The sequence below is a fragment of the Odontesthes bonariensis genome, chromosome 20, assembly GCF_027942865.1.
Source record: "Odontesthes bonariensis isolate fOdoBon6 chromosome 20, fOdoBon6.hap1, whole genome shotgun sequence".
Classification (NCBI taxonomy): Eukaryota; Metazoa; Chordata; class Actinopteri; order Atheriniformes; family Atherinopsidae; genus Odontesthes; species Odontesthes bonariensis.
The window spans coordinates 13,241,180-13,267,792 of record NC_134525.1 but is presented as its reverse complement, the minus strand read 5'-3'; the positions used below and the strand labels follow the sequence as shown (position 1 = coordinate 13,267,792).

The window sequence follows — 26,613 nt, the reverse complement described above, 5'->3', positions numbered from 1 at the left end:
TTATATTAAAAAGAGATTCCGTGTAATCTAATCATCCGCACATTTTTATTTTTTATTTTTTGGTAAATTGGTCCAATGAGCATGTTTTCTGAACATAATTCAACATAATTATATTGCTCAATAAGTAGTGGGTGTTTCCACATACATTAATAATCAGTAATGTCTGCGGGGTTACATAAGGGATTTGATAGCCGTGTATGTCCCCTCTGAATGTCAGCAATCAGCCTTGGGGGGAGCTGTGGTCTGTTTACTAGAGGGAAGAGGGGAAGGAGAGAGGGCGAATGAAGGGAGGGGGAGAACAGGAGAGAAGAGAGGAGAGAGAGGGAGGGCAGGCAGGCAAGAAAACTTTTCACTTGTGAGGAGCCACAGAGGAAGCGTGTGTGTGTGTGCGTGCTGGAGCGGCGACCATGCAGGTAAAAACGCATTAGCTAATTGCTTTGAACTTAATTAAACGTCATTCGTGATCGGTTAATTGCGCCGATTTGAGCGCGGAGAGTGGTCCGCGACTCATATAGGATCGAGCAAACGACGGATCGTGCTCCATACTAATCCGATCCATAATAGAAATCCAACATTAAATCCCAAACTTTTTCTGCCTCTCGTCTCTCTTTCGCCTGCCCTCCCTACACCACCCCCATCGTCGAGGCGAACGCGGCGCACGTACTCCGCTTCAAGTAGCTTTGTTGGGTTTAATTCCTTCGCCAATTACGACTCGAAGCTGTTAAAATGATAGTTTAAATGGCCATGTGTTGCACCGGGAGTGTTTAAGGTATGGATTTGAGCGCTAGGACGCGTCAAAAGGGGGTCTGCTGGGCGGCGAGGGAGGAGGGGGTGCGAGTGTTCCTAACACATCTGTAAGCGGAGCCCACGTTCATTAATTAAATGGCTTTAGTCCGGCTAGGCCTCAATTTGCGCTGTTGAGCAGCAGGCGGCGGGCGGTGCAACACTAGATGCCCGATTGGCAGCCCACAATAAGAGGGGTAAGCAAATAACTCGAGGCCGAGGTTTTTGATCCAGAGCTTAGTGAGTGTATTTTCTATCCTGGGTGAACTCAGCCGATGTATTGAAGCTGCAGCTCGCACCTGGCCCAGGCAGAGTTTGTACGGAGTGCAGAGCAGCCAGTTACAGACAGTTTGAGGAGCGGTTAATTATCTCTCCCTGCTAACAGGCTAGCTAGCAAAGTGACACGACTGTAACAGCTCCAGCGCTTTTGTTTATTAATTTAATGATGGCCCAGCCTTAACTGAGAGCCAACGGGAGATTATGCTAACGCTTGCCCTGTCTTTTGCAGTTTCAGAGAAGTGTGCCCATCGCTGCGGTGTTATTTTCAGTAAACTAACGGCTAACCAGTATTTCCAAACACCTCTGTAATGCGACGTTACGGAGTGGGGGGGCTTCACAACCTAGCTTGCTAGCTAATTGATTTGTCTGTGGTCGGCATAGCTAATTAGGCTGCTCATTAAGTAGCCAACCAAGGACAAGAAGACGCCAATCCGGTTATATCGCGGCTTTTAATTAGGACACTTGTGACAAGTAGCTTTTAGATATGATATACTATGCAGATGGAGACTCGTTTAAATAATATGTGGTCATATAACCCTGCTAGCTTGCTAATTGGCATGACGAGGAAGTGAGAATTGTAGCTGTGTTGGCATTTCTCCTCGTGGGAATGGATTGTTTTCTTAGCTGCATCTTGGATTATAAATGCTTGAATACAAATACATCAGAGCGTGGTGGGTAAAAGTCTGACAGATTGTGGCCCGTTTTCATTTTCTAAAAACTATATGCATTTCTCATTAATGCATGTTGTCAAGCTAATGCAGCGTTCGCAAAATGCATCGGTCAAGTGTTTATTAGATAAAAGTAGTGGAAATGTAGCTCCAGTGGACTGTCAAGCATCGGCTTTTACGGTTTGCAGGGGTGCTCTGCATGTTCTGCTTTTAATACAGTGTTGTGCTCATGTGGTATCGGGTCTGTTTGTTGACCATTAGACTAAATTCAAAGCGGCATGAAACAATTTATCTTCCACATGGGATTTCCAACATGTAAAACCTGTTGCTAGCATCACACAGATCCTCTTTTACATTACAAAGGTGCGATCTGAGCAGTTGCATTATTGTGTAATTTGATATGGCCATGGCAGGCAAAATAAAGGGAACCTCTTTAACAAGCTTGGTTAAAGAAATCTGAAGTGAAACTGCTAATATTTGGAAGAAAACGGTGCTGATTGAAGATAAGTTTAACACAGCTGAAAAGCAGGAAACCTGTCTCCTTCTGATTCAGGGTTAAACTGGCTAAATGTGGCCATAAGGTTGGGGTGTTTTAACACCTTCTAAATTAGTGCAGCTTGGTTGAACCAATTTTGTTTCTAGTTGTGGTTTTTGGATTCCATTTGTTAAAATAATAATAGTAATAATCAGGGGATTATTGTGCCTCATTCTGTTTTGTCTTGTGTGATTGAATCCAACGTTGTTTTACTAAAAGTTTTTTATTTTTTTGCCCCTCACTTCTCGCCAATCCTGTGCATGTTAGAATCTGTCCACTTTTATTGTCTCTGGAAACCAACTCTTTCACACAAGTGAATGCAAAACCAACTCTGACTGATTTTGTTGAATAGATTGCGATCTCTTTATCGACCAACGCATCTATTGCTCTGATTGCTGCCATAATCGGGCAACGTTAATGCATGATCGATTGATGTGCTTTCATTTTGGTGTGTGTGTGCATTGCTGCTTTTGCTTTTGTGTCACATTTGAGCTTTTCTGTGAATTTACTTCCGTACATCCCACTTTTCATTTCTTCCCCTCTTTTTGATATCTATTCAATGTGTGTGTGTGTGTGTGTAAGAGTTGGAAAAAATAAATTTCTAACATTCATTTCAATGTGTTAGGAGGAGTCTGGAGAGCCGGTGTGCAGTGAAAGGAATGGGGTGGCGAAGTGGCTGTGCCCTCTGTGCCAAAAAGGGCAATCAGACAGATCTTCCTTGTCTTTACATCTCACTGAGCAACACAGCGTACTTCCATCCTGTGTCGACAGACTGCTAGACATTGTAAGTGTGGTGTGGCAGTATGGCCAAAATCATGTCATATGACTGTCATGAATTATGTCTGGATTCACTTGGGTTTTTCCCCCCACTTGTTATCTGACCTGATTGCAGTGCATAAGTTGCAGGTTGAGGTAGGACGAAATGCATAATTTTGTTATTTTTATTTTTACGGATATGTTGACTCAAACTTTGAGGTGATTTTTGTAGCGACAGAAGTGCAAAAGCTTAAACACCTTTCATAGTTAAGTGACAAGGGACATTGAGAAGCTTCAGGATGCATCGTGGTGCATGTCAGAAGTCACCAAGTAGAGTTCTCTGCAGAACGGATTTGGGAAGTTTTGAATCATAAGACATGATTGGTTAATTGGCTAATTAGACTTATGTATATGTGCTGCTGAAATGATTGTTGCTTTTTTTTTTATATATATTTCCTTCCTATAAATAAAAAGCAACTAAGGACAATTCTTGCGAAATATTAATTACTTCATAGATGAGTGCTGCTGATTTAGCCCCGTGAGGGTAGGATTCAGTTGTCTGCCGTGTGTGAGCTTTGCATCAAGTGAGTGAGAAGTATAGGCAGGCTCACTCGCGCAGCCGCAGTTCCACTGGCATAACAGAGAAGAGGAAGTGGAGCAGCAGAAACATTCTGCCACTTGAAATCTTTGAGGAATCGTTGTACATATAAGTAGGTCCAAAGTCTTAGCTTAGATGTTTTCTTAAGCTTAAGCAAATGGTGTTTTTTGTCAGCTCCTTATTAGAGCAGAAACCTTGCGGCGTATCCAAAGGGACCGTGGGCAAACGCGTAGTCTTTATGGGGCCGGTTTTCAGTCTCAATTTCATCGTCTTACATTGGAAACAAGAATTCGTATGAATGAGAGCAACTTTTATGGGAATTTGGCTCTATTAGGGTACATTATATTTGCAAAGAGTGTAAGAGAGAAGCAAACAGTTAGAAAGAGCTTGCACAAAACAATGCAAATGTGATAACAAGATGAATGTCAGTATGTGACTCACATCTTCACTTTTTTTTTTTTTTTTTTTTTTTTTAGCAAACAAAACTTTCCATTGGAAATAGTTGTAAATACTGTCCTGCTACTGTGTTGTGCTTCAGCCGGTTTAATAAGAATTCCAATAGGCTTCCTCCCCAGCCAGCAAAATGGATTACGACAAAAATTTGTACAACAGTCTGCTCTCCTGCAAATCTGGGACGATATAACTCTAATTTGTTAGACGTCTGCCTTAACCGACACGACAACCAAAAAAAAAAAACTGATTAAACGACTGTTCCGTATATAGGTTCGGAGAGACTACCCTTGGCCTTGACAGAACTGTTTCTGCTTCTTTTGTCATAAAAAACAGTTACCATGCAGTGAAGTTACCGCAAACAAAGAGGGATTCTAGTCAGTCACGTATTGCAGTTGAACAACGCCCACTGATTGGAAGAATTACCATTTCTATTCAGAAGAGACTTCTCACTCAAAGTAAAAAGAAATAAGGTGTCAAAAGGTGTGGAATATGGTAAAGTAACACTTGATCAATAAGAGTGCTCACGTACATTGCAATTTTTTTATTTTAAAAAGAAAAATGAACAATTAAACTGGCCTAATCTGGCAATACATTGATCATTAGAATTGAAGTGCTTTTCATTTTTTAACAGCTTAGCGCAAATTCCGTGACCTGCAGTCAGTACTGTTTGTTTCTAAAAGTTTTGATGTCAGTATTATTACGTGAGCAATCTACCAGTATGCAAGTAAAAGTATTTGCTGAGTAGACGTCATATTGGGGGTGGGGTAGGCACCTCAGTGAGCAGCTTGTAGAGAAAATGGTTCATGTACTGTGTGAAGAGATGGAGGGAATCTTTTATCTGTGGATGAATTGATCAAAGACGGTTCAGTTCATGCCTTCTGGGTAATTTGCAAATTAAAGACTCGCTAAGCTTGCTATGTGTAATGTAGCCACATATCATTGAGTCACGCCCAGATGTGCTACATAATGGCACTCTTCTCATCTGAAAGGAGCAGCTGCAGATTCAAGTTTGCACTGGGAATTTGGCTGATGGACACCTCTTGTTTTTTTTTTTTTTTTTTTTTTTTTTTTTTGCAGGCTGTTCTAAAACAGGCTGCCAGTGGACGAGAAGAGGACAAAGGCGCTCAGCAGACTACAGGTGACGGCGATAACAACTGACGAAAATGATACAGTTGTCTGCTCTTAAAAACACATGCACATATAGAAGCAAGAATGACCTCGATAAATAAGGTCTTTGACTAGGTGGAATCAATGTAATGGATTTGCAGTTTGAAAATGACACCTGACTTGAACTGGCTAACCTTACAAACGTATAATTTAGTCCATGGTTTACAAATGTGTATTCATATCCTCAGATGCTGAATCTTCCCAACTGAAGAACACCGAAGACGCCAGTTCAGACCCCTGCCAATCTAGTGAGAGTTCAGACGCTACGCAGACGCTTGGAGAGAAAGAGATGGAGGAAGAGAGAATAATGGAACAGGAGGGAGGTGAAGCAGAGCCAGAAGAGGAGGGAAATTCACTTGCGGGAGCCAAACGGCAAAATCCAACAGAAAACACAGAAATCCCAGACGCCAGCGAAAAGTCCGTTGGTAAAAATGGTGTGCCAGCTGAAAATAACACCCGGTCATTCAAATGCAATGCCTGCCTGGAAAGTTTTTCCAATAGAACTGCCTTGAGTGTTCATTACAACTCTGCATCCCACATTCAGAGAATGACCACGGGCCCCGCAAAACAAGGTGCCGAAAGTAATCCCCAGTCTCCCTCGCTTCAAGCTCTGTCTCGACCATATATATCAAACAAACCCTACCAGTGTGCTGTATGTCGAGTCTCTTACAATCACGCCATCACCCTTGAGAGCCATATGAAATCTGTTTTGCACCAGACACGCAGCAGAAATGCTGGTATGGTTGCACACGGTGCAAACAGTGCTGTGGCTGCTGCTAGTTTGCGAGGGAGCGCCACCAACGCTTCAAGCACTGTAGTAACCACATCTGGAAGTGGAACCAGTCAGTTAGTTACTACCAGCAACTGTGCTGCTCCTGGGACGCTAATGGTGAGTGCTCCACAAGAAGGAGAACAGATTCCAACCTCCCAAGTAGCTCCTACCCTCCTCACCTCTCCTGTGGCCTCAGCTCAGGCGGTCTCAGCCTTTCTCACCCTCCTCACGTCAAATCCCAGCACCCTCTCGCACTCCCTCCTTCCTTCTCTGTTCGCAGCTGGTGCTGCTCCTGGCGCCGCTGCACCTCAGCTCGTGCCTCAGCCTCAAATGGTCATGCCCTTGATCTTGAATGGGCTCCAAGCTCAAACGCAGCAGCACCAAGAGAACCAGCAAGGCCAGCTCCTTACCCAGTGTGTGCCATTCGTAGGCCTCAGCACAGCCCAGCAAGCCCTTCTAACCCAAAGACTTAACAGCTTACAGAACCAGTGGCCCTCTTCAGGACTTCCACCAAACGTGCAGCCCTCTCAGGAAGAGCAAAAGCAAACTGTAAAGTGTGAAGGAGAACAAGAGAGGCGGGACAGGGATGAGATGGTGGCAACGGACTCAGATCAGAAGAATGAGGCACAAAACGGGACTTCAGAGAACATGAAAGGAGAGAAACCCAAGGAAGAAAGCAGTAAAGAATCTGCACAATGTGCAAATGTGGAAAGCAAAGAGAAGGTTAAAAGTAACGAGGATGGTGGGAAGGAACATCGAAATAGCACAACAGATGGAGACAGCTCTACAAATCAGTTGGACCTGGAAGGTGATAAAGCAACTAGCCTGAATCTCTCTCCAGCAGGCACGGAGAAGAACCTCCGCAATAATAACCATTCGCCTTCTGCATCAGTGCGCAGCAACTCAAGCCTCAGTCCTGTAAATTTAAACCTTACACTTAGTCCTGATTCTACCCCCCAGAAATCACAATCGGGCACAAGCCCTTGTGGCACCCCAAAATCTAGCCCGAGTACAAATGCCTTAACTTCCAGCCAAATTCGTCTCTATTGTAATACAATGGATTCCACTTATCCAGACTTGCCAGTGCTGTCAGAGTTCCAGTCCGAGGTTCTCTGGGCATTTTTTGAGTCTCGTAGTGAGGCTGACGCAGAAAGTCCTCCCCATGAGGACTGCGAAGCACTGGGTAGAGAAGTAGGTCTTTCAGACGAAGCGGTACGTAGGTGGCTGATCCAAGCTCGGCATGCAAAACACAGACCGAGAGCAACAGAGTCCAAACACCTGGCAGAATTTACAAGGCATAGCCAAGGGTCTGACAATGATTACGATGATGAGGAAAGTTCACTGGTTATAGCAGAAGGTGAGGATGAGGGTGAAGCTTCAAATAATCAGGCTATAGATTTGTCCAGTTCAAGAGGTAAACGCATACAGAGGGATGTCGTAAAGGAGGGTCAAGGAGACTCTTGCCTTACGTCTGACTCGGAAAATGAAGTGTACACCTCTGTTATTGTTTCTGACGAGGAAAGTCAGACTGAGTTCATCAAGGAGGGCCCTAAGAGTCCTAAAGATGAATCGCAGCGAGAGGGGCATAGTGAAAAAGGCTCTGTTGGAGGAAAGGTATTGCGCTCCACAACTGTGTTTCTCTCCGATGCAGAGGATGAGTATGAAGATGAGGAGGGTGGAGGGGGCCAGAGGGGCAAGAGGAAAAAACGAAAAGGTGAGTTTGAGCGTGATGAGGTGGAGGTGAAGAAGGAGAGGCAGGACCCAGATGTGGATCTCGAGTTGGAGGCCCAGGGGGATCCCCCAGGTTCACTCTCCTTTGCTATTGAACACCATGAGATTCCAGCTGGTGCTCTCACCTCCCTTCCCTTGTCCCTCACTCCCTTTCCTACACAATTTCTCAGTCCCTATGTTCTGTCTCTCACTCCTTCGGTGATGGGAGATATAAGCAAATTACCTGTTTTTCCCAACCCCCCAACCATCACACGCTTCCCGAGCTCTCTTCTCTCACAGTCGCTCTCCTCCCTCAACCAAACTACTCACTACCTGTCCAACGGTGATGACTGCGAGTCTGCTCTTGATCTCAGTATGGGAAAAAAGAGCTCCAAATTTGCTTCTTCCTCCTCTTCTCTTGCTGATAGCATTGCAGCACAAAAGGGGCAGTTGCTGGATGGCCTTGGCCTTCGGCCCACATCCAAAGGGTTGGTTGTCGTCCAGGTTAAACCAGAGCCTGTGACCTCTGTACCTGCTTCCAACAGCCCTATGAGTCTGGTCAACTGCAGTAAGTCTAATGTTTACATGAGAGCAGGAGAAAAAATGAACGCCACACTTCTGGACAGGGAGCGAGAAAAGGAGAGAGAGAAGGAAAAGGAGAGGGAACAGCAGCAGAGGAAGTCCAAAGGAAAAAGGTATCGGGATATGCGGCGCTCAAGGACCATCATTCAAGCTGAACAACTTGACATTCTGTATGGCTGCTATTTCAAAGACCCAAATCCTGGAAAGCATGAGTTTGAACAGATTTCAGAGTGGGTCCACCTTCCAAAGAAAGTTGTTCAAATTTGGTTCCAGAACATGAGGGCGAGGGAAAGAAAAGGTGAGGTCCGATTCATTAGCGATGGGACTCTGGCAGCAGTTGGGAAACCTCTCATCAAATTCACTTGGCCTCTTTCCAAACCCATATTCTCCAACAAGCCTGCTCCTAACAACAACAATGCTGGGTGCATTACAACTACTCCAATTGTGCGCACCCTCATGAAGACAGAGAGAGATCCTATGAAGGAGCTGGACAAGACAGTCATGGTGAAAAAAATTACCCCTGTTCCTATCAAGCCCAAGGAGGTTGTTTCTTCTACAACTGTATCTTCTGTGAGCAGCGCTTCTGCAGTGCCAAAGACCAAGCTTGAAACCACCAGCAATGTCACTATGGTCAAAGTTGCACCCAAAGTCAACCCCCCTGTCCTCTTGGCACCACCCAAGGAACTAATTCCAATTGCCCCACGGCCAACCCAGAAACGAAAGCTAGAAGAGGAGAGTGAAGAAGAAAAGACTGATGAGGAAAAAGACTATGAAAATGAGATGGCATCAGGGCCAGGGATAGCCAACCGCATGGTGCCGAAGCTGCCTACAACTCCCATCAACAACAGGCCTTCAGCCACAACAGTGGTGTCACAAAAACAGAACGGGCTAAACTATTGGACCCCTAAAGTCCCCATTAAGATCAACACTCTATCAAGAGAACAACTGGCTCTTCCCACACATACACCCCCCCGTACCATCCCTCCTCCTCCCACCCCCAGCATTGCCCCGGTCAGCCCAAATACCCCGAGCTCTGCCAAAGGGGGTAGCCCCTCCACGCCACTTGTTTCTAAATCTAGCCCAACAGAAAGCGGCTTTCTATCGCACTCATCCAGCCGCAGGCCACGCACTCACTTGTCCTGCCTACAGCTGTCCATTCTGCAGTCTTGTTATGAGACCTGTGCCCACCCAAATGCCATGGAGTGTGAAGCAATCGGCACAGAGCTCAACCTGCCACTGAAGGTGGTGCAGATCTGGTTCCAGAATACAAGGGCCAAGGAGAAGCGCTGGAGGCTGCAGCAAGAGAAAATCGTAAGTCGCTAAGTAGACAAGTCTGACCAGTAATATAACTTCACAGTAGTATTCTTAAAACTACTATATAAATACGTTTCTATCTGTAAGGTGTGAAACTTGCTTTACCTTCAAAAGCAGCAACTTCTTTCTTTCTATTCATAGAAATGATCCGAATGGTCGAAATGCTGTCCTGTTCTGTGTGAAAACTTAAATGGAAAGTTGAGCGTTGGCAGATCAAAATTGAATTGGTCCTTTCTCTCCCTCTCTGGTTCCAATCCCAGTCTCCTGTGTCAGGTGGGAAGGTGGACATGAGCTCAGGAAGCTACCTGCAGTACAACGCTCTCAAAGCAAATCGTCCCATCTTGCCCAAGCCAGTTCAGTTAACGGTCACTGAAGCTCCAGCCTCTCCAGTGCCAGGCCAGCCGGCCTCAAAGGAGACCCTGACAGGCCACTGCGACGCGTGCAACGTCTCCTTTGAATCGCGGGCTGCTGCAAGGGCCCACGTTTTCTCCCCACGTCACTTGGCTACCCTGAGAACCACTAACTTTGGCCAGCCGTCGGCTCTTGTCAACAAGAACGGAGGCGGAAACAGCGGACTGCCGGGCTCACAGGTCTCTCTGTCCACTACTGTAACCAGCTCTGGAGCTGGTTCCAAAGGGGAGATAGTTATAGAGTTGCCTCCCTCGACGGCCACCAGCAACAGTTAAAGACTCAGATCAGGAATGGTCTGCACACTGACAATTTTTGGACCCATTTGGGCTCCTTGGATTTTAATAAACAAATTTGAGCACTAATCCTCTAAAACTAATATTCTTTCATTACGTTGGCTCTCCCTGTGCCCCCCTATCCTTTGCTCAACCTTCATTTGACTTTGTATCCGGTAATCTAGACAGTTCACCTGGAATCAAATACGCGAGCAGACTCTTTCCATGCTGCTTGTCACTTATTCAGTCGTTGTCTGATAAGTGATTTAGAAAAAAAGAAAGAAGAAAAAAAAAAAAAATCCTCCCAAATCTCCCTCAACCTTCACACTTTCTCCCAACAGTTTTGGTCCAAACCCTGTGGTTATGTATTACTTTTCTTCCTCTAATTTGTAAAGGCACTCGACTCGCCATGCTTGAGCTGTTCTACCCTAAAGACTGATGCAATTGTTTCCATTTTTGACAGTGGCCATGCTGGGCCCGGAAACACTTTTTGGGATAACATTAATTACTCGCATTTAATAACTCCCGTTTGCTCCTGTGGAATTGTTTTCTCATGCCTACTTTCACTTCTAGGGCAAAGATTGCTTGGATCTGACTGGACTGAACCATTGGGATAGAAAAGCTGGTATTGGCTGTCATGTTTTTGTTTGCTAAAGGAGTGTGACCTGAAAAGTGTTTTTTTTTTTTTTTTTTTTTTTTTTTTTTTTTTGGGGGGGGGTAAAAGAGGTACTTTAGAGAGGATAGGGCTTTTAAATTGTCCCCATTTACATGTTCATAGTTTCATGACAATCCAAATAGACTGCGTTAAAAGAGGTTTAGAGAGAGTTGAATCTTTGGCATACCGCACTTTGACATATTTTCCATTCTTTGAAATGTTTTTAAGCATTCTGATGCAGGTGTCTTTTTATGGAAAGATGTATTAATGCATGTTGGATGCCTTTAATATAAATCACGTGAAATCATTTTTTTTCATTTGCTTTTCTTTCTTGCTTTTCTTTTTTTCTTAACCTGCTTGAGGTTGTTGCAAAAAAACAATTGTCCTCGGTTTCAAAATGAAGAAGAGCTGGGTTCCAAAATGCTTTGCCATCCATTTTTTTTGGGAAGGAATATCTTGGAATGTCTATATCCAAAACTTGGCAAATCCTGCCTGTAAAGTCATCAGCATTCTCTCTCTCTGCCACGGACTATAATTACTACTGTCTCGCTTTTTGCTTCGGATTTCTGTGATTCAGTACATTGAACATCCGCCCAAATCTGTGCATCTCATTTTGGAATATGGCTCTTCAGATCTGTTGGGAAATCTAAATGTTTTACAACTCTTGCCGATGTGTTAGAAATACGACGGCCTTAAAGGGGGGAACGCCGCCAGGTGTATCGATTCAAGCCCAGCTGATCCTTGTAAAATATATATATATTTTTTTTGTTTGAATTAATCAAACCCCCATTTGGCACTGAGGGTTAATTGATATCTTAAATATATGCTATTCTTTGAATACTGTGCATAGAACGTGCAAGATTAATACTCATATTATTTACTTGAGTTTTTTTATGAATGACAATAGAAGCAATTACAACTGGCAGAACAGATTTTTATTTAGGTCAAAAGCCAATCCTGGTGGATTGAGAGCAGGGCTTGAAATGGGCTGTTTCCTGTACTTGTTTTCCCTTAATTTTTGTCTGTTTTAAAGCGGAGTTAGTGATTCTGGTCATGTATGTGCTGTGAAATGAGATGTTTTATCTTGAAACAAGGGAGACAGTTGGGTATTAGTAATATCCTCAAGGGACTAAATGGATACTCGAACCTAGGAAGCAAATTAGGAAACATAAAATGTTTTGACTGAGAGCTAATAAGATGGTGCTGTGTTGAAGGACACTTAACAAACTAAAGATGTTTTCCTTCAAATTAAGTTGTATATTAATGTTACTATTGATAGTTTTAACAAAATGCAAAACTAAAAACATGAACTTTTGTAAAGAAATATATTAAAAAAAATAACTGATATTCCAAAGTAATCCTCCCTTTGCTTTCTGTCATTCAAAAAAAAACAAACCAAAAAGCAATCTTTAGGTCGACAGAGAGCAGGAGAGGTGTTAATGCAAACTGTAAAGGACATCCCACGGCTTGACACTTGCACTAGTCCACAATTTTTGCACAAGCTACAGACATTTCAAACGAACACAGCCATTACCACAACGTTTAAGAGTCACTTGGTGTGGGTTTTAAAAGCAAAGAGGGTAACGATGCTCTCGGACAAGTAATAATTTGTACTCCTGTTAGAAACTGTATCTTGTGTGTAAAGAAAGGACTGGAGTGCTCGAACCTCAAGACTGGGATAACACACACACACACACACACACACACACACACACACACACACACACACACACGGTGTTGCACTGTCCAACTAGATATGTTTTTATGGAGATCTGCTTTTTATTCTCATGTTTCATTGTCACTTTGATTATCACTATTGTTATAACTGTACTACTACTTATACAATTTATTACTACTCATCACTGTTTTTGATTATTATTGATCCATAATTGTTTTAAATGCCACCTCTGCTCAAAAATAAAAAAAAAGAGTATGGTATTCCTATGAATATTGAACAATAATAGTGGCAGTGTTGTTATGAATTGTTAGATTTTTGATTAAGCTTATTTTTCCTCCTTACTTGTACCTGCCTTTTTTTGTGTTTGGTCTCCATTATGCTTTCTTTGATATACTGAAAAAGAAATAAAACCGGTTGAACAACAAAACAGATGTAATCTGTCACATTGCAATGAATCCGTGGCATTTGTATGTGTGTGTCACCATGAATTCTTTAAATTTGCAAAGGGAGGGAAGTTTTCTTTTTCATATGTTAAATATTCTGTTGCGTGTTATTTACATAGTAATGATCTATTTGCTCACATTTCCTGATTCGAAATCTGAAAACAAAAAAAAAGTATTTATTTTTCTTGACAGGATGTCCCTTTCAAAACTTTTAAGACCTTCAAGATATCTTGATGAATATGAATTGATGTGCATAAATGTGCATTTAGTAGTATTAGAAGACATAGAAGCAGCAGCTCAAAATGTCTGAAAAGTAAACCGTGCTTGAAAACAATGTTTCTGCGGTAATGTTTTGTAATATTTGATATTCAAAGCATTTTAACTGAATGGCATTATGACAGTGACCTTATTTAATATAAGTTACAGGGTGATTGTTTACAGGACTACTAAAATGTGAGCGGGATCTCTTTGTAGAACAATTTGCATTGCCAGCTTGAGATACGATTGACAGAAACGTAATCCAATTAAATACAAATGATGCGATTTGTGAACCGGAATCTCCGGCTTGGTTGGCCAATAGAAACGCGCTAGATGCCAAAAAGGTTTGTCCAGAATCATCTGTTGACCAATAGGATCGAGAGTTTAACGCCCGCAGTGATACATGACTCCGCCCCTGGCTTCCATTTCTGAACTGAAGAGACGCCGCCGCTCTCGCGCATAGCCCTCGCCTTTTTTATATACACATTTAAGTAAATAAACTAGGTTCTCTTTTCGTGAATTAGGACCACTACCTAAACGTAGCGAGTGAAACAGCAGTGATTGTCTTACGTGTTATGCTGTTGAGTTGTTGCTTTATCCGAAGCTAGCTTTTTATTCCCCATTTTAACTTTACTAAGCGGCGTTTTCCGCCGTTTTTTTCTTTTCGCCGCCCCGCTCACTCTACCCCCTTGTGTGTGAGTAGGGGCCTGCAACGTTGGTTTAGCCACGAGGCGCGTCGGAACAGTTGGAACAGGGCGATGGCGGAGTTCGGTAACGGACTAGCGGATGAATCTCTACTAGATTCAGATCCCGGACATCCCGAGCTGGAAGACCCGGGTGTCGGCGACGAAGAACCGGGGTTAGAAGAGGGAGAGGCCGCAATTGAAGACCCGGTAAGTGAAGGGCATTGTTCCAACAGTGAGAGCCAACTTGATTACCAAGACACGTTACGACCACTACGGAGTAGTAAGTTAAAACAGGAAAGCACATTATTGTTGTTTTTCACCCACACAAATCGTGGGTCACATGCCGTGTGCGTTACTACTGTCGCCAGGTCGGTGTTAACCGCCATTGTGGTTCACGCAGTGCAGTAGACTTGGGTGGTGACATGCGTGGTGTCCGCAGCCATCTTGGTGCAACAGCGACGCCAGTTTCTCTGCGCCAGAGTGCAGCTCGAGCAGTTGGGGGGGTGGGGGGCGAATTGTCGTCGCAAAAAAAAAAAAAAAATGCTAGACGGAGATGCAGGAGACTGTTAGGGGCGACCGTTGGACAGGCCGCCGCCATTAGCCACCGCTGTGCAAGTCCATCTCCTTAAGAAGGCGACCTGCTAACGGTAATATCATCTTTTATTTCCTTTGTTTTATCGTGACACTGGCTGCTGCTGCAGTTCAAGCCGGTTTGTGCACATGCGAATAACCTATTGGCAGCAAGCTAACGTTAGCATCAAGCGCTGCACCTCAAATGAACAGCGAATCTGTCAACCGTCATCACTTGTCAGAAGATATACTGTGACATTTAAACCTTAAAATACTGGGAATAATGTCTGCTAGCCAGCGCTTTACATTCAAAATCATATGATAATATTGGATTTGACTGACTTGAAAGCTAGCAGATTTTTTTTTAATAAAGTCATGGGTGGATGAGGCCGACATGTACCTGAGCATCTTTTTCTATTTCTACTGACGACGACGGGTACTAACGTGCATCAGAGGGGCATACATTTGTTGTATCCTGTGTAATAGCTGAAGATGCAGAACCGGCGTTGGTCGGTGCACTTTATGTATTCCATCATTTGCACACAAGTGCATATTCCCAGGTAATGTCCACATGGCATGTTCAGGTGGGGTTCGAGGTTGCGAGGCTTCATACAGCGCAGAAGAAAGGGGCTGCGGTATTTCAGGGGCTGGGTTCGCATCCTTCACTGTTTTTGCTCGAGCAAGGAGGGAAAAAAAGGGGAGGGGAGCGAAAGAGATTGCTCTGGATATGCGACAAAAAAATACGAGTCGCAAAGTGGTGGTGCTGGATGTCTTTATAGCAACGATTCTGTACTCATTCGTGATATTTTTTTGTAGGAAGCTAAAGGTTGTTGAGGTGGCATGTTTTCGATTGCACGGCACGTAGATGCCAGTTGTTTAAGAAGCGACGCTTCCATCAGTACCTTTCACTTGCTGCATGTCACTGTGCCCCTTTATTCCCCTGTGGCCTGAAGATCTGAATTTGATATGGTCGCTGCGCCCAGTTGTACAAAGAGCCTTTACACTACGAGTCCAGTCAGCATAGACAGTAGCCCCAGATCAAGCTAGAGTGACTCCCACTGTGCTGCAGTGCACCACTGTCAGACAGGAGGGTCTGCTCCCACATGAGGGCACAGCCATCTCTGTGTTGGGAATGTTAATTTATTCCAGGGCAGTGTTTGTTTAGTGGGTTTCAGTTTTTCTTCCCACCTCAAATCTCATTGTAACTGCTGTGAATGTTTATATGGCCCGTCCTTTAAATTTCAAATGTGTTTGGCTATGTTTTTTTTGTTTTAAATTAATGTAAAAGTTGTACATGCACAACTTAAAATTAAACATAAGTAAACATGACGTTCCTTTCACAGCCTGAAATATTGTATCCACAAACAAAAGAAATGAGCACTTGCAGAGTTGTGTTGTATATGTATAGATTTCTACGTGGTGAGCATTATGTTGTCACAAAAGTTTTTATTTATCTTGATATAGTGCTACATCTCTTAATACTGTTCATGAACAGTTATTTTTTATTATTATTATCATTATTGTGCATGTTACGTTGACTCAGAACTGATGACGCTCTTTGTAATATCTTCAAGGTCAGATTTCTGAGTTGTAGTTGGCAGTTAAGAGGCAAATTTAGAGAGGATTGTGGGCAATACTGTAAAAATTAAGGAGATGGGACTACGTGTGACAATTGCCAAGGTGCAAGACTAATCAGGCAGCACATTTTGTAGAAACAATTCAGGTATTTGCCCTGTTTTTGTAGACTGAGGTCATGGTATGGTGACACCATGCTCACAGGAGTTAACCATACCATATATTTGACCTATACAATATTCTTCTGTGTAAAGTTGGCGCTGTTTCAAAAGCAGTTCAATTTATTGACTAAAATCACTATTATTGGAATAGTTTTAACAGATATTAAGTTGTATGTCGCAGGCAATTTGGTCTGATTTTAGCCACATGACTGACCGACTGTTCTGATTAAATTGTTCTCTTTTTGCAGGAGCTGGAGGCAATTAAAGCCCGGGTGAGAGAGATGGAGGAAGAGGCAGAGAAGCTGAAGGAGCTGCAGAACGAGGTGGAGAAACAGATGAATCTCAGTCCTCCACCAGGTTGGTTTGTGGTGTTTTCTTTTTTCTATGCTCGACCGGTTCGTTCTCCCCACCCGACACGCATTTCCTGTCTTACACCGCTGTCAAATTATCGTGTGACTGAAGGAAACCATAACTATCATAAAGCAGTGGTTTTGGGCCCCCTTTGGAAACTAATTCCACCTCCAAAGTAGATATTTTTCAGTGTACTTCAAAGAAATTACATGGGGGGGGTTTCGCTCACTTATGGGAAATTACAGATTGCCACTAGCCTGGCTGACGCGTCCACATCTCGATGAGATGGTGGTCTGGGAACTAGGTGTGCATTTTCTCGTATTTGAGGCGTGGTTTACGAATGCCTAGAGCCGTTTATTGGGCGCTACGAATGTCTATCTAATGGCGTCTGGTTCTTCCCATGCTGCTTTGCGCGCGATTCATAGCCAATTGTATCACTTATACCAGATGACGTATGTAGAGCGACAGAAATTTGACGAGCAAATACATCCTTCTTGGCAATGAAATCTTTCAACGCCAAACGTTGCTCTTTTTTTAAAAGTAAACTTGCGCTCTAAGCTACTTAAAACACTTTCTAAGGCTGCATCGAACGGTAACGTTGTGTCCGCTGCCATGTTGGATTAACACTCTACAAGCTTCGGTGTCGCACATAGACGTCGTCATCGTCTTGCTGCAAGGTTTTACTCAATATTTGTTGAACATAAAGGCCACATGATTTTTTTTTTTTTAAGCAATCTAGTGCTATTTGGTGAACTTGAAGGCAATTATCTCAATTCCAAGCCGTTCCAAGTCCACCAAAGCTTGGATAACCAATCAGTCCTGGGATGACGTGTGTGTATGGCCTCGGGATTTTTATGTTTTCATTCCATTTTCTACTTCTTACCATAACGCCATTTAAATGTTTATCATGTTTTTAACGTTTCCAACTGCACTGTGTATTTGAGCCAGAAATGAAAGATAAAAATGTTTATCCCTTAACCTTCATCCCAAAAATCAATTTGTATAGTGTATAAAAAAAACATTAAAGTCATGTAGCAGAAATTCAATGCAATGAGAGAATGTTGTTGAATAAATGTAAATACTCGCTAAACGGCACCGATCACCATAACTTTTTAGATTTATTTTCCGGTTTCCAAACTTCTGAAACGATATCAACGTAGCCCTTGGCCTTCTTTTTGAAAAGCAACCCATCGATTGGTGTTATGTCATAGACTTAAACACGCCGTGGTCACAGAAGTTTTACGTAAAAGTCTTAACTGTCTTAACTTGGTTTTAGTCTCGACTGAAACATATTTTTGTACGTACTTTCTTTGATTGTTTTCTTCCCTCCTGTCTCCTGTACAGTTGGCCCTGTCATCATGTCCATTGAGGAAAAGATGGAAGCAGATGGCAGGTCTATTTATGTCGGCAATGTGAGTAACACAGTTTCTTACACATCCTATTTTGGCCTCGCTGTCAATTTGATTCTTGATGCAATGGTGTCCAAGAAGGGCAAATAAAAGAAGAGTTTTTAACACTTAATCACAGTGTCCATAGCAACTTAATTATTATTATTATTTTTATCTTTTTAATTTCATTTCTCTGGTTCGAACAGCGTCTGTATTCATGCTTCTGTGTTTGTGGACCAGTATCATGCTTGTGCCCATAGCTTCTTCTATGTGCATCTCTCCAGGATATTTCATGTTTTTAAAAAATACATATTTCTTTCGCTTTCAGGAAACTGTTAAACTATCCTGTATAATTATTTAAACAACCCTTATCAGATCTGCTGTCATGCTTGGCTCGTCCTCCCATCAAAAAGTCTCACGTGTGGGGTTTGGTGCTTTCTGTTGGTCTCAGTTTACTTTGCGTTTCTCTCAGCCTGCCACACAGTTGTGAGTTGGCGACTCGGTCAAGCACCCAGGCAACACGATTACACTGCGATTCAGATTTAAGGCTCGGCTCCCCTGCTGGTGACCTTTTCTCACAGACACTTTAATAAGCCGGCTCGCTAAAAGCAGGACGGCTGCTGTCCTGTAATGTGGGTTTGGTAAAAGCAGCAGTTTGACTGTGCGCGTCCTTATTTTGCTAACTTGAATTATTCATTTTTTTATTGTTTTTTTTAATTTTTTTGGCACAGGGTCAGGTGTTAGTGTTTTTATATGTATATATATAACATATGTATTTCTTCTTTTATCAGGTGGACTACGGCGCCACAGCAGAAGAGCTCGAGGCTCACTTTCATGGCTGCGGTTCAGTAAACAGAGTTACCATCCTGTGTGACAAATACACAGGCCATCCCAAGGGGTAATGACCAACCCTATGCTGTAGTGGAGGAATGTGGTGACGAAAAATAATGCATAGACAGATTTTTTTTAATTTTTCCTTGTAAGAACTAAAATAAGTTTCACCAGAGCTGGGTGTTTTTTTTTTGTTTGTTTGTTTGTTTGTTTTTTTAAAAAAAGAAAAAAGAAAGCCACTGCTTTGTGGTAAATGAAGCGAGATATTAACCAGTGACAAACATGTTGCTTATCCTGGTGAACACTGTCCCAGTGAAGGTGGGAAGATAATGTTGTTATCAGTTTAGAAACTGAGATCTAAACCCCAGAAATGTTGTATCTGATTTATACACAGATTGTATTTGTCTGGGTGGTGGGATGGATTTCTTTATTTGTTTAATTGAATAGTTGTTTGATAAGACATTGATCCTGCTTTGTTTCTAGCTGAGTGATTCTTTATTTTTTCTTTCTCAGGTTTGCCTACATTGAGTTTGCAGACAAAGAGTCTGTTAGGACAGCCATGGCTTTGGATGAGTCCCTTTTCAGAGGAAGACAGATAAAGGTAAGAGGTTTTCAGACTCCAGGTTTTTGACATTTTCAGTCCTTTGAGTGGACTTTTAAATTAAGCTCAGTATGGCAAGAGTAACAGCACTGTCAGGAAAAATTAAAGGGGAAATGTGACAGTTAAATTTTTGTCCCAGTGGAAAGTGGCAGCAAGATTGTGTCATGTGATCAGAAACCGGTTGAATCATTAGGAATTTTTCTTCCTGGACTAGTGGAACATTTACAAAATGATCTAAACGGAGCAGAAGGGGATCCGTAACTACAGCAACCAAATGGTTGTGCGAGTGAGTTTAGGAGAGGCCGATGCCAGTCGCAGCACCTTTCTCTTTAATGTATTTAACCTTCCCTTGTCCTTAGGTGGGAGCCAAGAGAACAAACAGACCAGGCATCAGCACCACAGACCGCGGTTTTCCACGGGCTCGGTTCCGATCACGGGGCGGTAGCTTCTCCTCACGAGCACGCTACTACAGTGGCTACACACCACCTAGAGGCAGAGGACGGGCCTTCAGGTGAGCTGTCGTCAAGGCACTTCACGTCTGACAACACATGACCCGCATGCATTGCTTCCCATTCACTGTTTGCACTGACAGGAAGGAGAGTAAAGAGCAAACCATCCTGACCAGGCAGTTCTTAGCTACTGTTACAGGCTGGACTGAAGGGGAAGGCGAGAACTGAGAGGATATAGAAATCACTGTGCATCGTAGGCTAGCGTTTCTGATGTCTTCTCTTTGTATGGTTTTGTATTTAGGTGACCAGGAAGAAAATGATAAGAGATAATTAAGGAATCACAGATGTCTATATTTTACATTTTAATAGAAAAAATGGAGGGATGGGAGTCATAATCACTAAGTTTTAAAGGGAATGGCAATGAGAGACAGAACTATCTGGACTTTTAAGTCGGTTGTACAAACAAGATGAGTACAGAGGGGCCAGAGAAGTAACCCAGACTGTTTGATGAACTGATGAGAAGTCGCAAACTCTGAATTGTTGGCAGTGTATAAATGTTGCACCTAGTGCAAACAACACAAAACATATCAGAATAAATATGACATGAAGTTGGACATCAATTGTTATTCTGCATTATGGTTGGCTCAACATGGATTTGCTGAATCCATTAATGAATCGGTAACATCAGTTATCACAAACAGACCACGTAGGCTGTGGGACTGAGGGCCTCATTGAATGCTGCATCACATTTGATCCATTTCAAAGGAAGCAATCTGACTCGGAGCACTTCAGCTTATTTATCCCGAGCTGTATATTCACTCTATATGAGATGGAGCTTTGTTTGGTTCGGTGCCTTCAGTGTAATTCACACAAGCTTTGTGGTAACAGTAGATTTTGGTTACCTTTCCCCAACATTTTCAAGTTTTTCAGCAGAAGTGTGGCTTAAAGGACTTATGAAACGAATTTTAATTGTTGGAATTTCACAGTTTTTGCTGCTGATTCTAAAGGTTCCAAGCCTTGTGATTAAAATGAGATATTGTCTGGATAATAATTTATCCGGGAAGTCATGTTAAAACGGGCTCAAAAGGAGCCACATTTTGTCTTTTTGTGCGAATTCATTTTTTTATGCGTGACGTCATAGGGTTGACACAGAAGTTCTAGTAATCTAACTGTAATGGCGGCGTCTATGGCTAAGACATCAAAGCACGGTGGAAAATATTGTGTTGCTGGAGGGCCAAATGGTGTTAGTTGCAAAAATAACAGCTTCACTGAAGACATCTCTCTGCACATGTTTCCCAAACTAAAAAATACTGGAACTGAGGCTGACAAGGAGAAGGCAAAGACAAGAGCACGGTGGATCGTATCACTGCCTGCTGCCGCCTGCCGATAGCTGCACCTGTTACGGTGTTTGCTGCTCGGAAGCAGGGGACTGCTCGGTCTGCACTTCGGTCTGCACACATATCCAGCTAGAATTTGGCGACGTTGTGAGTGGCTGGCCGTCTACCTCTGCTAGCTTTTTTTGTGTTTTGTCATGTTTTTATCGTTTTCATCACTACTGATGCATGATCGCCTGATTCTCTTGAAAATCAGAGATTCTGTGGACATAATATCGATCACGTCAACGATCAGACAAAGCCACCGCCACCTGTTTTGGTGTCTGTACCCTCTTACCTATGGCATCTACCTGGTCGGTTGCCACGCAACAGCCGTCGCAGAAGACGTGGAAAGAGAGGTGGAGTAATATGCCGGCTGAAAGCCCACCTGGCTTTGCCCTCCACTAACAACGCTCGCCATCTGCTGTCTGGTCTCTCCGGTGATTGCGCCGGCTACGACATCCGAGGCTCCGTGGATCAGTCCTACCGATGGCTGCTGTCAGTCGTGCCGAGGCCGGGTGCCCATCTCCCTGCCGCCGACCCGTGAGGATCCGCAGATGGGGCCGCGCACGAGAGGATCTCCGACCCGTTAATCCACGCCATTGTTTATTAAGCTTACATTAAAACCATGTTATTATCACATACGTTTTTTTTAAGTGGCTGGATTTCAAAGTGCCCCTTGGTTAGGTTTCAACGTGTCAAAGACAGCGCAGCAGAATGCCATATCTGCGAAACCGGCATGTTCAAATCTTTTCCAGTTTACCACAGCAAACATACACTATAGTGTCATTTGATTGATAACATCTTAATAATAATCAGCGTGTAGTAGGAGCGATGGCTGTTTTGTGCCCGCCGATCCTGTACCAAAAATGGTAACTTTCATTTCCATTACCCATACGGGAGGTGCAGAGCCTCTACAGTATAGATATTAAATCAATTTGTGTGGCTTAAATTCAACGAAAGTTTTTCCACATAATGTTAGAGGTGTGTTCTTTCGATCTGCTGATGTTTGTATCAGAATTTTGGTTCCTTTATTAGATATAAGTCCATCAAATGCATGTTGTTTTCGCAGCCAGCCATACTAGCAAATAAGGGAGTCAACCCTATGACGTCACGGTCATGTGGCCAATTTCGCACCAAAGGCCACATAATTCACACTTTTAAATGGCCGTTTTAACAAGTTATGCCCGGAAAATTTAGTTCAAGTTGGATTGATGGTTTTAGAAAAAGACAAAAATTTCATTTGAATGATAGATGAACATTCGTTTCAGTTCATCTTTAAGGCATGATGGTTGTAGTGTTTAGGTGGACATGGGTACATGCAGAACAACGGAGAAATCCTGCTGTCGATCAATCAGAGTAATGCACCCGTAACCTTTCTGTTTTCACTGAGACTTAGAAACGAGGGTTGGTGCCAAACATGTTAATCAGCACGCCAGGGTCCTCACACATGCACTGAAGTTGAAGCGTGAGCTTTTGAATATATATGCTGCTACAAAGCATCTGTTAGGCCTTCATCAGTTTGCCAGCTTCTTCTAAAAATCTCCTATTTAGTCCGTTTCATTGCGCGTTTCTCTTTTTATTCTCGACTATTTGTACCAGGAATCGCTTCGGCATTGCTGCCTCTTAAGTAAGCACAAGAAAGGGTTACATCTTGCATTTTTGTGTGTGAGAAAATGTCTGAACCTCAAGGTCAGACTCTAATCAGCCACTCCCACGCATACCAAGAAACTCTAACCCTGCCAGTTTACTCGCTGGGATTTAGGCCGACATCACAGGACAAGACACACAAAGACTGTAGCTGAGGGGCCTCTGATGGAAAATTAATCCCAAAAAACGTGGTGACAGTCTTAATATTACTGGGCAGTTGTCTTGCTGGAATCATTTAAATTGGGAAGATTACATTTATTTTACTTTAAGCCTTGTCTGTCTGATGGGAGGTGAGATTTGGCATCTAATCCAAAAAATACCTGATTTAATTTCAGAAAACTCACATTTGCAGGCAAAGGTTTTTATTTACCTTATTTATATCCTTTGTTTCATAAGTTCAGATTTAACAAGAGTAGAGCAAGTGTTTTCTGTTGGTTTAAGGCCTGATCTTCCAGAGTTTAATGGTTTTAAAGGATAATGCTGGCAAATTTTGGATTTTGCTCACCTCAAATCAATCGCATATAAGAGACTGTCCTCGTGGTGCAAAAAAGTAGTGGGATTACATCTGCTGACGTCATTGTTGTCGCCTTCCCATGCTGGAGCAGTGAAAAGCCGAGATTTTAGAGGAGTATTACTTTTTCTTTTTGTTCCTTGTGCATTTGTTGTGTCCTTGCATGTACATGAACCTTCACTCAGGCACAACACATACATCTTCCCATTCAGTTCCAGCTTTACAGCGTTCACTCCCAGAATCGAGGGTTCATTACTGCAGCCTGACCTCAGCATCTCGCCTACAAACCACTGGACTTTGAGTCCCAGTGGGACCTTTTTTTGTTGTTGCCACTGATTGCTGTTTTGTGTGTGTGTGTGTGTGTGTGTGTGTGAGAAGCTGGAGATGATGTGCCAGAGGATTTGCTGCTGCCTGGTGTTTGTGTTTTGAATGTGTAATAATGCTACCGTTGTAAGTAATGCCCCTCAAAATTGTCAGTGTGTGCGGAAGAGTGTGTATGTTTATGTATGTGCATCGTGTCTTGCTGGGGGTATATGTGTGGTGCTGTTTGTCCTCAAGGTCTTTCCCCACAGTGACCCCAGAGGCGGCTCTCGCAGAGAGAGACAGAGAGAGAGAAAGAGGGAGAGTGCCTTTGCCATCCCCTCACACCCACACACGAATCATTTTATCCTCGTATCTGGAAATTAAACACTTTTCCTCTCTTAAAAGCTGCTTTCAGCTTCTTTCACCACTGTAGTCTATCCTTCCACGTTGATTTAATTTAAGAAAAAGACTTTAAAGCTAAAACGCACGATACCTTTTTTTAAGGGTATGTCATTTTTTTTCTTTTCTTTTTTTTTTTAATAGTGATTTTTGAACATTTTCCTAAACGTACTGTTTTTCATTTTCTTATTTGTATATTCTGTCCCCGTTCAGTTTACTTTTAGGACTGAAATTCAAACCCTTTTTCTCTGCCCTCAGTCTCACACACACACACACACACACACACACACGTATCAATATATTTTTATCACACCAGGAAATTGGTGTCCATCTTAAGCCAAACAGAAAAAAACTCACCCTCTTTTTCTCTCTCTTTTCCAGGGGCCGAGGGCGAACAACATCGTGGTATTCCCCTTACTAAACACCCTCCCCAATACTCCCTTACTATCAACCCCTCCCCCCCCACCCATCTCTGTTCTGTTAAAAAATAAACACACATGCACACACACACAATGAAAAAGTCCTTCCCTTTCCCCAACAATAAAAGAAGAAAACAGCTGAAGAAAAAAAACAAAAAAAAGACAAAAAAAAATGGGGGGGGGAAACCCTTCTTCTGGACAGACTGGCTGACTGGCCGCAGTGTGAGATTGTGTGAGAGCGTGCGTGTGCAGAGGTTGATGCGGTCACCCCTGGTAAGGTATACATTGGCCATTTTGGGGGAGGGGGGGGTACAGTGGCAGTTTTCTTTGTTGTTGTTGTTTTTTTTGTTGGGTTTTTTATTAGTTATGAGGGGGGGATGGTGGGGTGAAAAGAAAGATGGTATCTCAGGCTGCAGATGTGTCTCCTTTGGTCTGGCTGTGACCTCCTGCTTTCACACCATCACCAACACAGCCCACCCACTCACCCTCCACCATCATCAAAAAAAGGGGAAAGAAAAGAAAGAAAAAAGAAAAAAAAAACAAGGGGGAGTTCAGCAAGAAAAGAGAAAATACTGTTCATTATTGTTTCTTAATGTCGCACACAAATGTGTAACTTCCACTAGCTTTTGAGTGTTGTGTTAAGTTTGGAGTATATCATTGCCTCCCCCCTCCCCTCTCAACCCCTCATGTGTCTGCTGTTCTCTGCCTTGTCGCCCCCCCTCCCCTGTATTTTGACTCATGTTTGGTCTTTGCTTCGATTCATTTAATCAAATCATGAATTCTTTTCCCTTTTTTTGTTTTGTTTTTTTTTGTTTTTTGTTTTGTTGTTAATTTTTTCTCCCACTGATCTCTGGACAGTCATGGATCTGCGGATTGCACCCCTTTGTTTTTTCCCCCCCTCATAGGTGGGGTTTTAATTTTTGCCACCATGTCCCCACCACTTGTCCACACCCCACCCTTCAGATCCAGCATGGCCATTTATTTTTTTTTGGTTGGACAAGTATTGGTGTTTTTCTTTTTTTATGCTTCCTCTCCGTGCTCCCCAGCCCTTGTCCCTCCCCGTCCTCCCTCTGTGCACCTTGTCTCCCCCCTCCCCCTCCCCCTCCTCTCTCTGTATATTAGACCACTTCTTGTCGTTTCAGGTTTCAGGACCAGTGGAGGCTGACGACCCCTCCCCAGGTGGCGCAGGCCCCCCCCACTGTCTCCGCAGCATCTCTGTCTCTCTCTGCTCCCGCTATGCACACTCACCCCATCCTGTCGGTGTGGGGGGGCGGGGGAGGGGGGCAGGGCGACCACAGGCCCGCCACAGGGGGCATTTACTACAACAGCAAACGCTGATGATGCTTTTAGTCCTTTTCACACTTCAAATCTCACACATACATCGTCAACCTACACACTCAAACACACACACACACACCACAGCACACTGCAGAACGGATGGCACTTAACAAGCAGCCAACCCAACACATGATTTATATACAGAGAGCTGAAGCCAACATAGCTGAGTGTCAGGCAGGCAAGTTTGCGTGAGTGAGGAAGGCAGGACCAGAGGCAAGGGGGTGATTATTTTTTTGGGGGGGGGGGGGGGTGTAAAGTGCGGACCTTAAGGTGCCCCCTTTCTCCGACTACGCGCAGTGCAGTCACGGCTGTCTGAGGAAGGCTGATGAGCAAACAGTATTGATTATTAATCAAATGAAAGGAGTGGGCTGGAGCTGTTTTAGGGTGGGGAAAGTCAGGGGGGGGTGGGGGTTTGTGTGGAGACTTCTCTTTTTTTCTGTTTTTTGGAAAGGGGAGGAAGGGTTTGAACAAATGTTTTGCTTTTTTTAATTTTTATTTTTAACCCATGAGTCTGTAATTAGAAAAAAAAAATAAAGACATTGTGTAAAAATGGATCGTCTGTGTGAGTTCATTCTTAATCCTAACGATGGGGTACAGCTCCACTTTGATAGATGGTTCCGTTCAAGAATCTAAATCTGACTTAATATAAGATGCGGGGATAACGTTGAATCATG

At 43.2% G+C, this 26,613-nt stretch overlaps 2 protein-coding genes across 5 annotated transcripts; both read left to right on the top strand.

The window, feature by feature from the left end:
• Positions 1–276: 276 nt before the first annotated feature.
• zfhx2 (zinc finger homeobox 2) lies at positions 277–13,064 on the top strand. 2 transcript variants are annotated; one of them, XM_075453013.1, is made up of 5 exons: positions 277–413; positions 2,891–3,049; positions 5,150–5,210; positions 5,428–9,614; positions 9,878–13,064. In XM_075453013.1, the coding sequence occupies exons 1-5, from the start codon at positions 408–410 to the stop codon at positions 10,301–10,303; spliced, it is 4,839 nt and encodes a 1,612-aa protein (XP_075309128.1). In that variant the 5' UTR covers positions 277–407; the 3' UTR covers positions 10,304–13,064. The 2 variants fall into 2 exon arrangements, with proteins under 2 accessions (XP_075309128.1, XP_075309127.1); XM_075453012.1 differs by lacking the exon at positions 277–413 and adding an exon at positions 461–980.
• A 691-nt stretch (positions 13,065–13,755) lies between these two features.
• pabpn1 (poly(A) binding protein, nuclear 1) lies at positions 13,756–26,493 on the top strand. 3 transcript variants are annotated; one of them, XM_075452963.1, is made up of 7 exons: positions 13,756–14,227; positions 16,575–16,683; positions 18,022–18,089; positions 18,857–18,963; positions 19,410–19,497; positions 19,857–20,008; positions 25,744–26,493. In XM_075452963.1, the coding sequence occupies exons 1-7, from the start codon at positions 14,093–14,095 to the stop codon at positions 25,937–25,939; spliced, it is 855 nt and encodes a 284-aa protein (XP_075309078.1). In that variant the 5' UTR covers positions 13,756–14,092; the 3' UTR covers positions 25,940–26,493. The 3 variants fall into 3 exon arrangements, with proteins under 3 accessions (XP_075309078.1, XP_075309079.1, XP_075309080.1); XM_075452964.1 differs by lacking the exon at positions 25,744–26,493 and adding an exon at positions 24,564–25,171; XM_075452965.1 differs by lacking the exon at positions 13,756–14,227 and adding an exon at positions 14,549–14,667.
• The last annotated feature ends 120 nt before the right edge of the window (positions 26,494–26,613 follow it).

Coding starts and splice junctions, on each gene's coding strand:
- zfhx2 (XM_075453012.1), top strand. CDS start 951: ATGCCCGATTGGCAGCCCACAATAAGAGGG. Junction 3,050..5,149: donor TCGACAGACTGCTAGACATT/GTAAGTGTGGTG, acceptor TTTTTTTTGCAG/GCTGTTCTAAAACAGGCTGC. Junction 9,615..9,877: donor GGCTGCAGCAAGAGAAAATC/GTAAGTCGCTAA, acceptor TTCCAATCCCAG/TCTCCTGTGTCAGGTGGGAA.
- pabpn1 (XM_075452963.1), top strand. CDS start 14,093: ATGGCGGAGTTCGGTAACGGACTAGCGGATGAATCTCTACTAGATTCA. Junction 16,684..18,021: donor GAATCTCAGTCCTCCACCAG/GTTGGTTTGTGG, acceptor TCTCCTGTACAG/TTGGCCCTGTCATCATGTCC. Junction 20,009..25,743: donor GGCAGAGGACGGGCCTTCAG/GTGAGCTGTCGT, acceptor TTGTCGTTTCAG/GTTTCAGGACCAGTGGAGGC.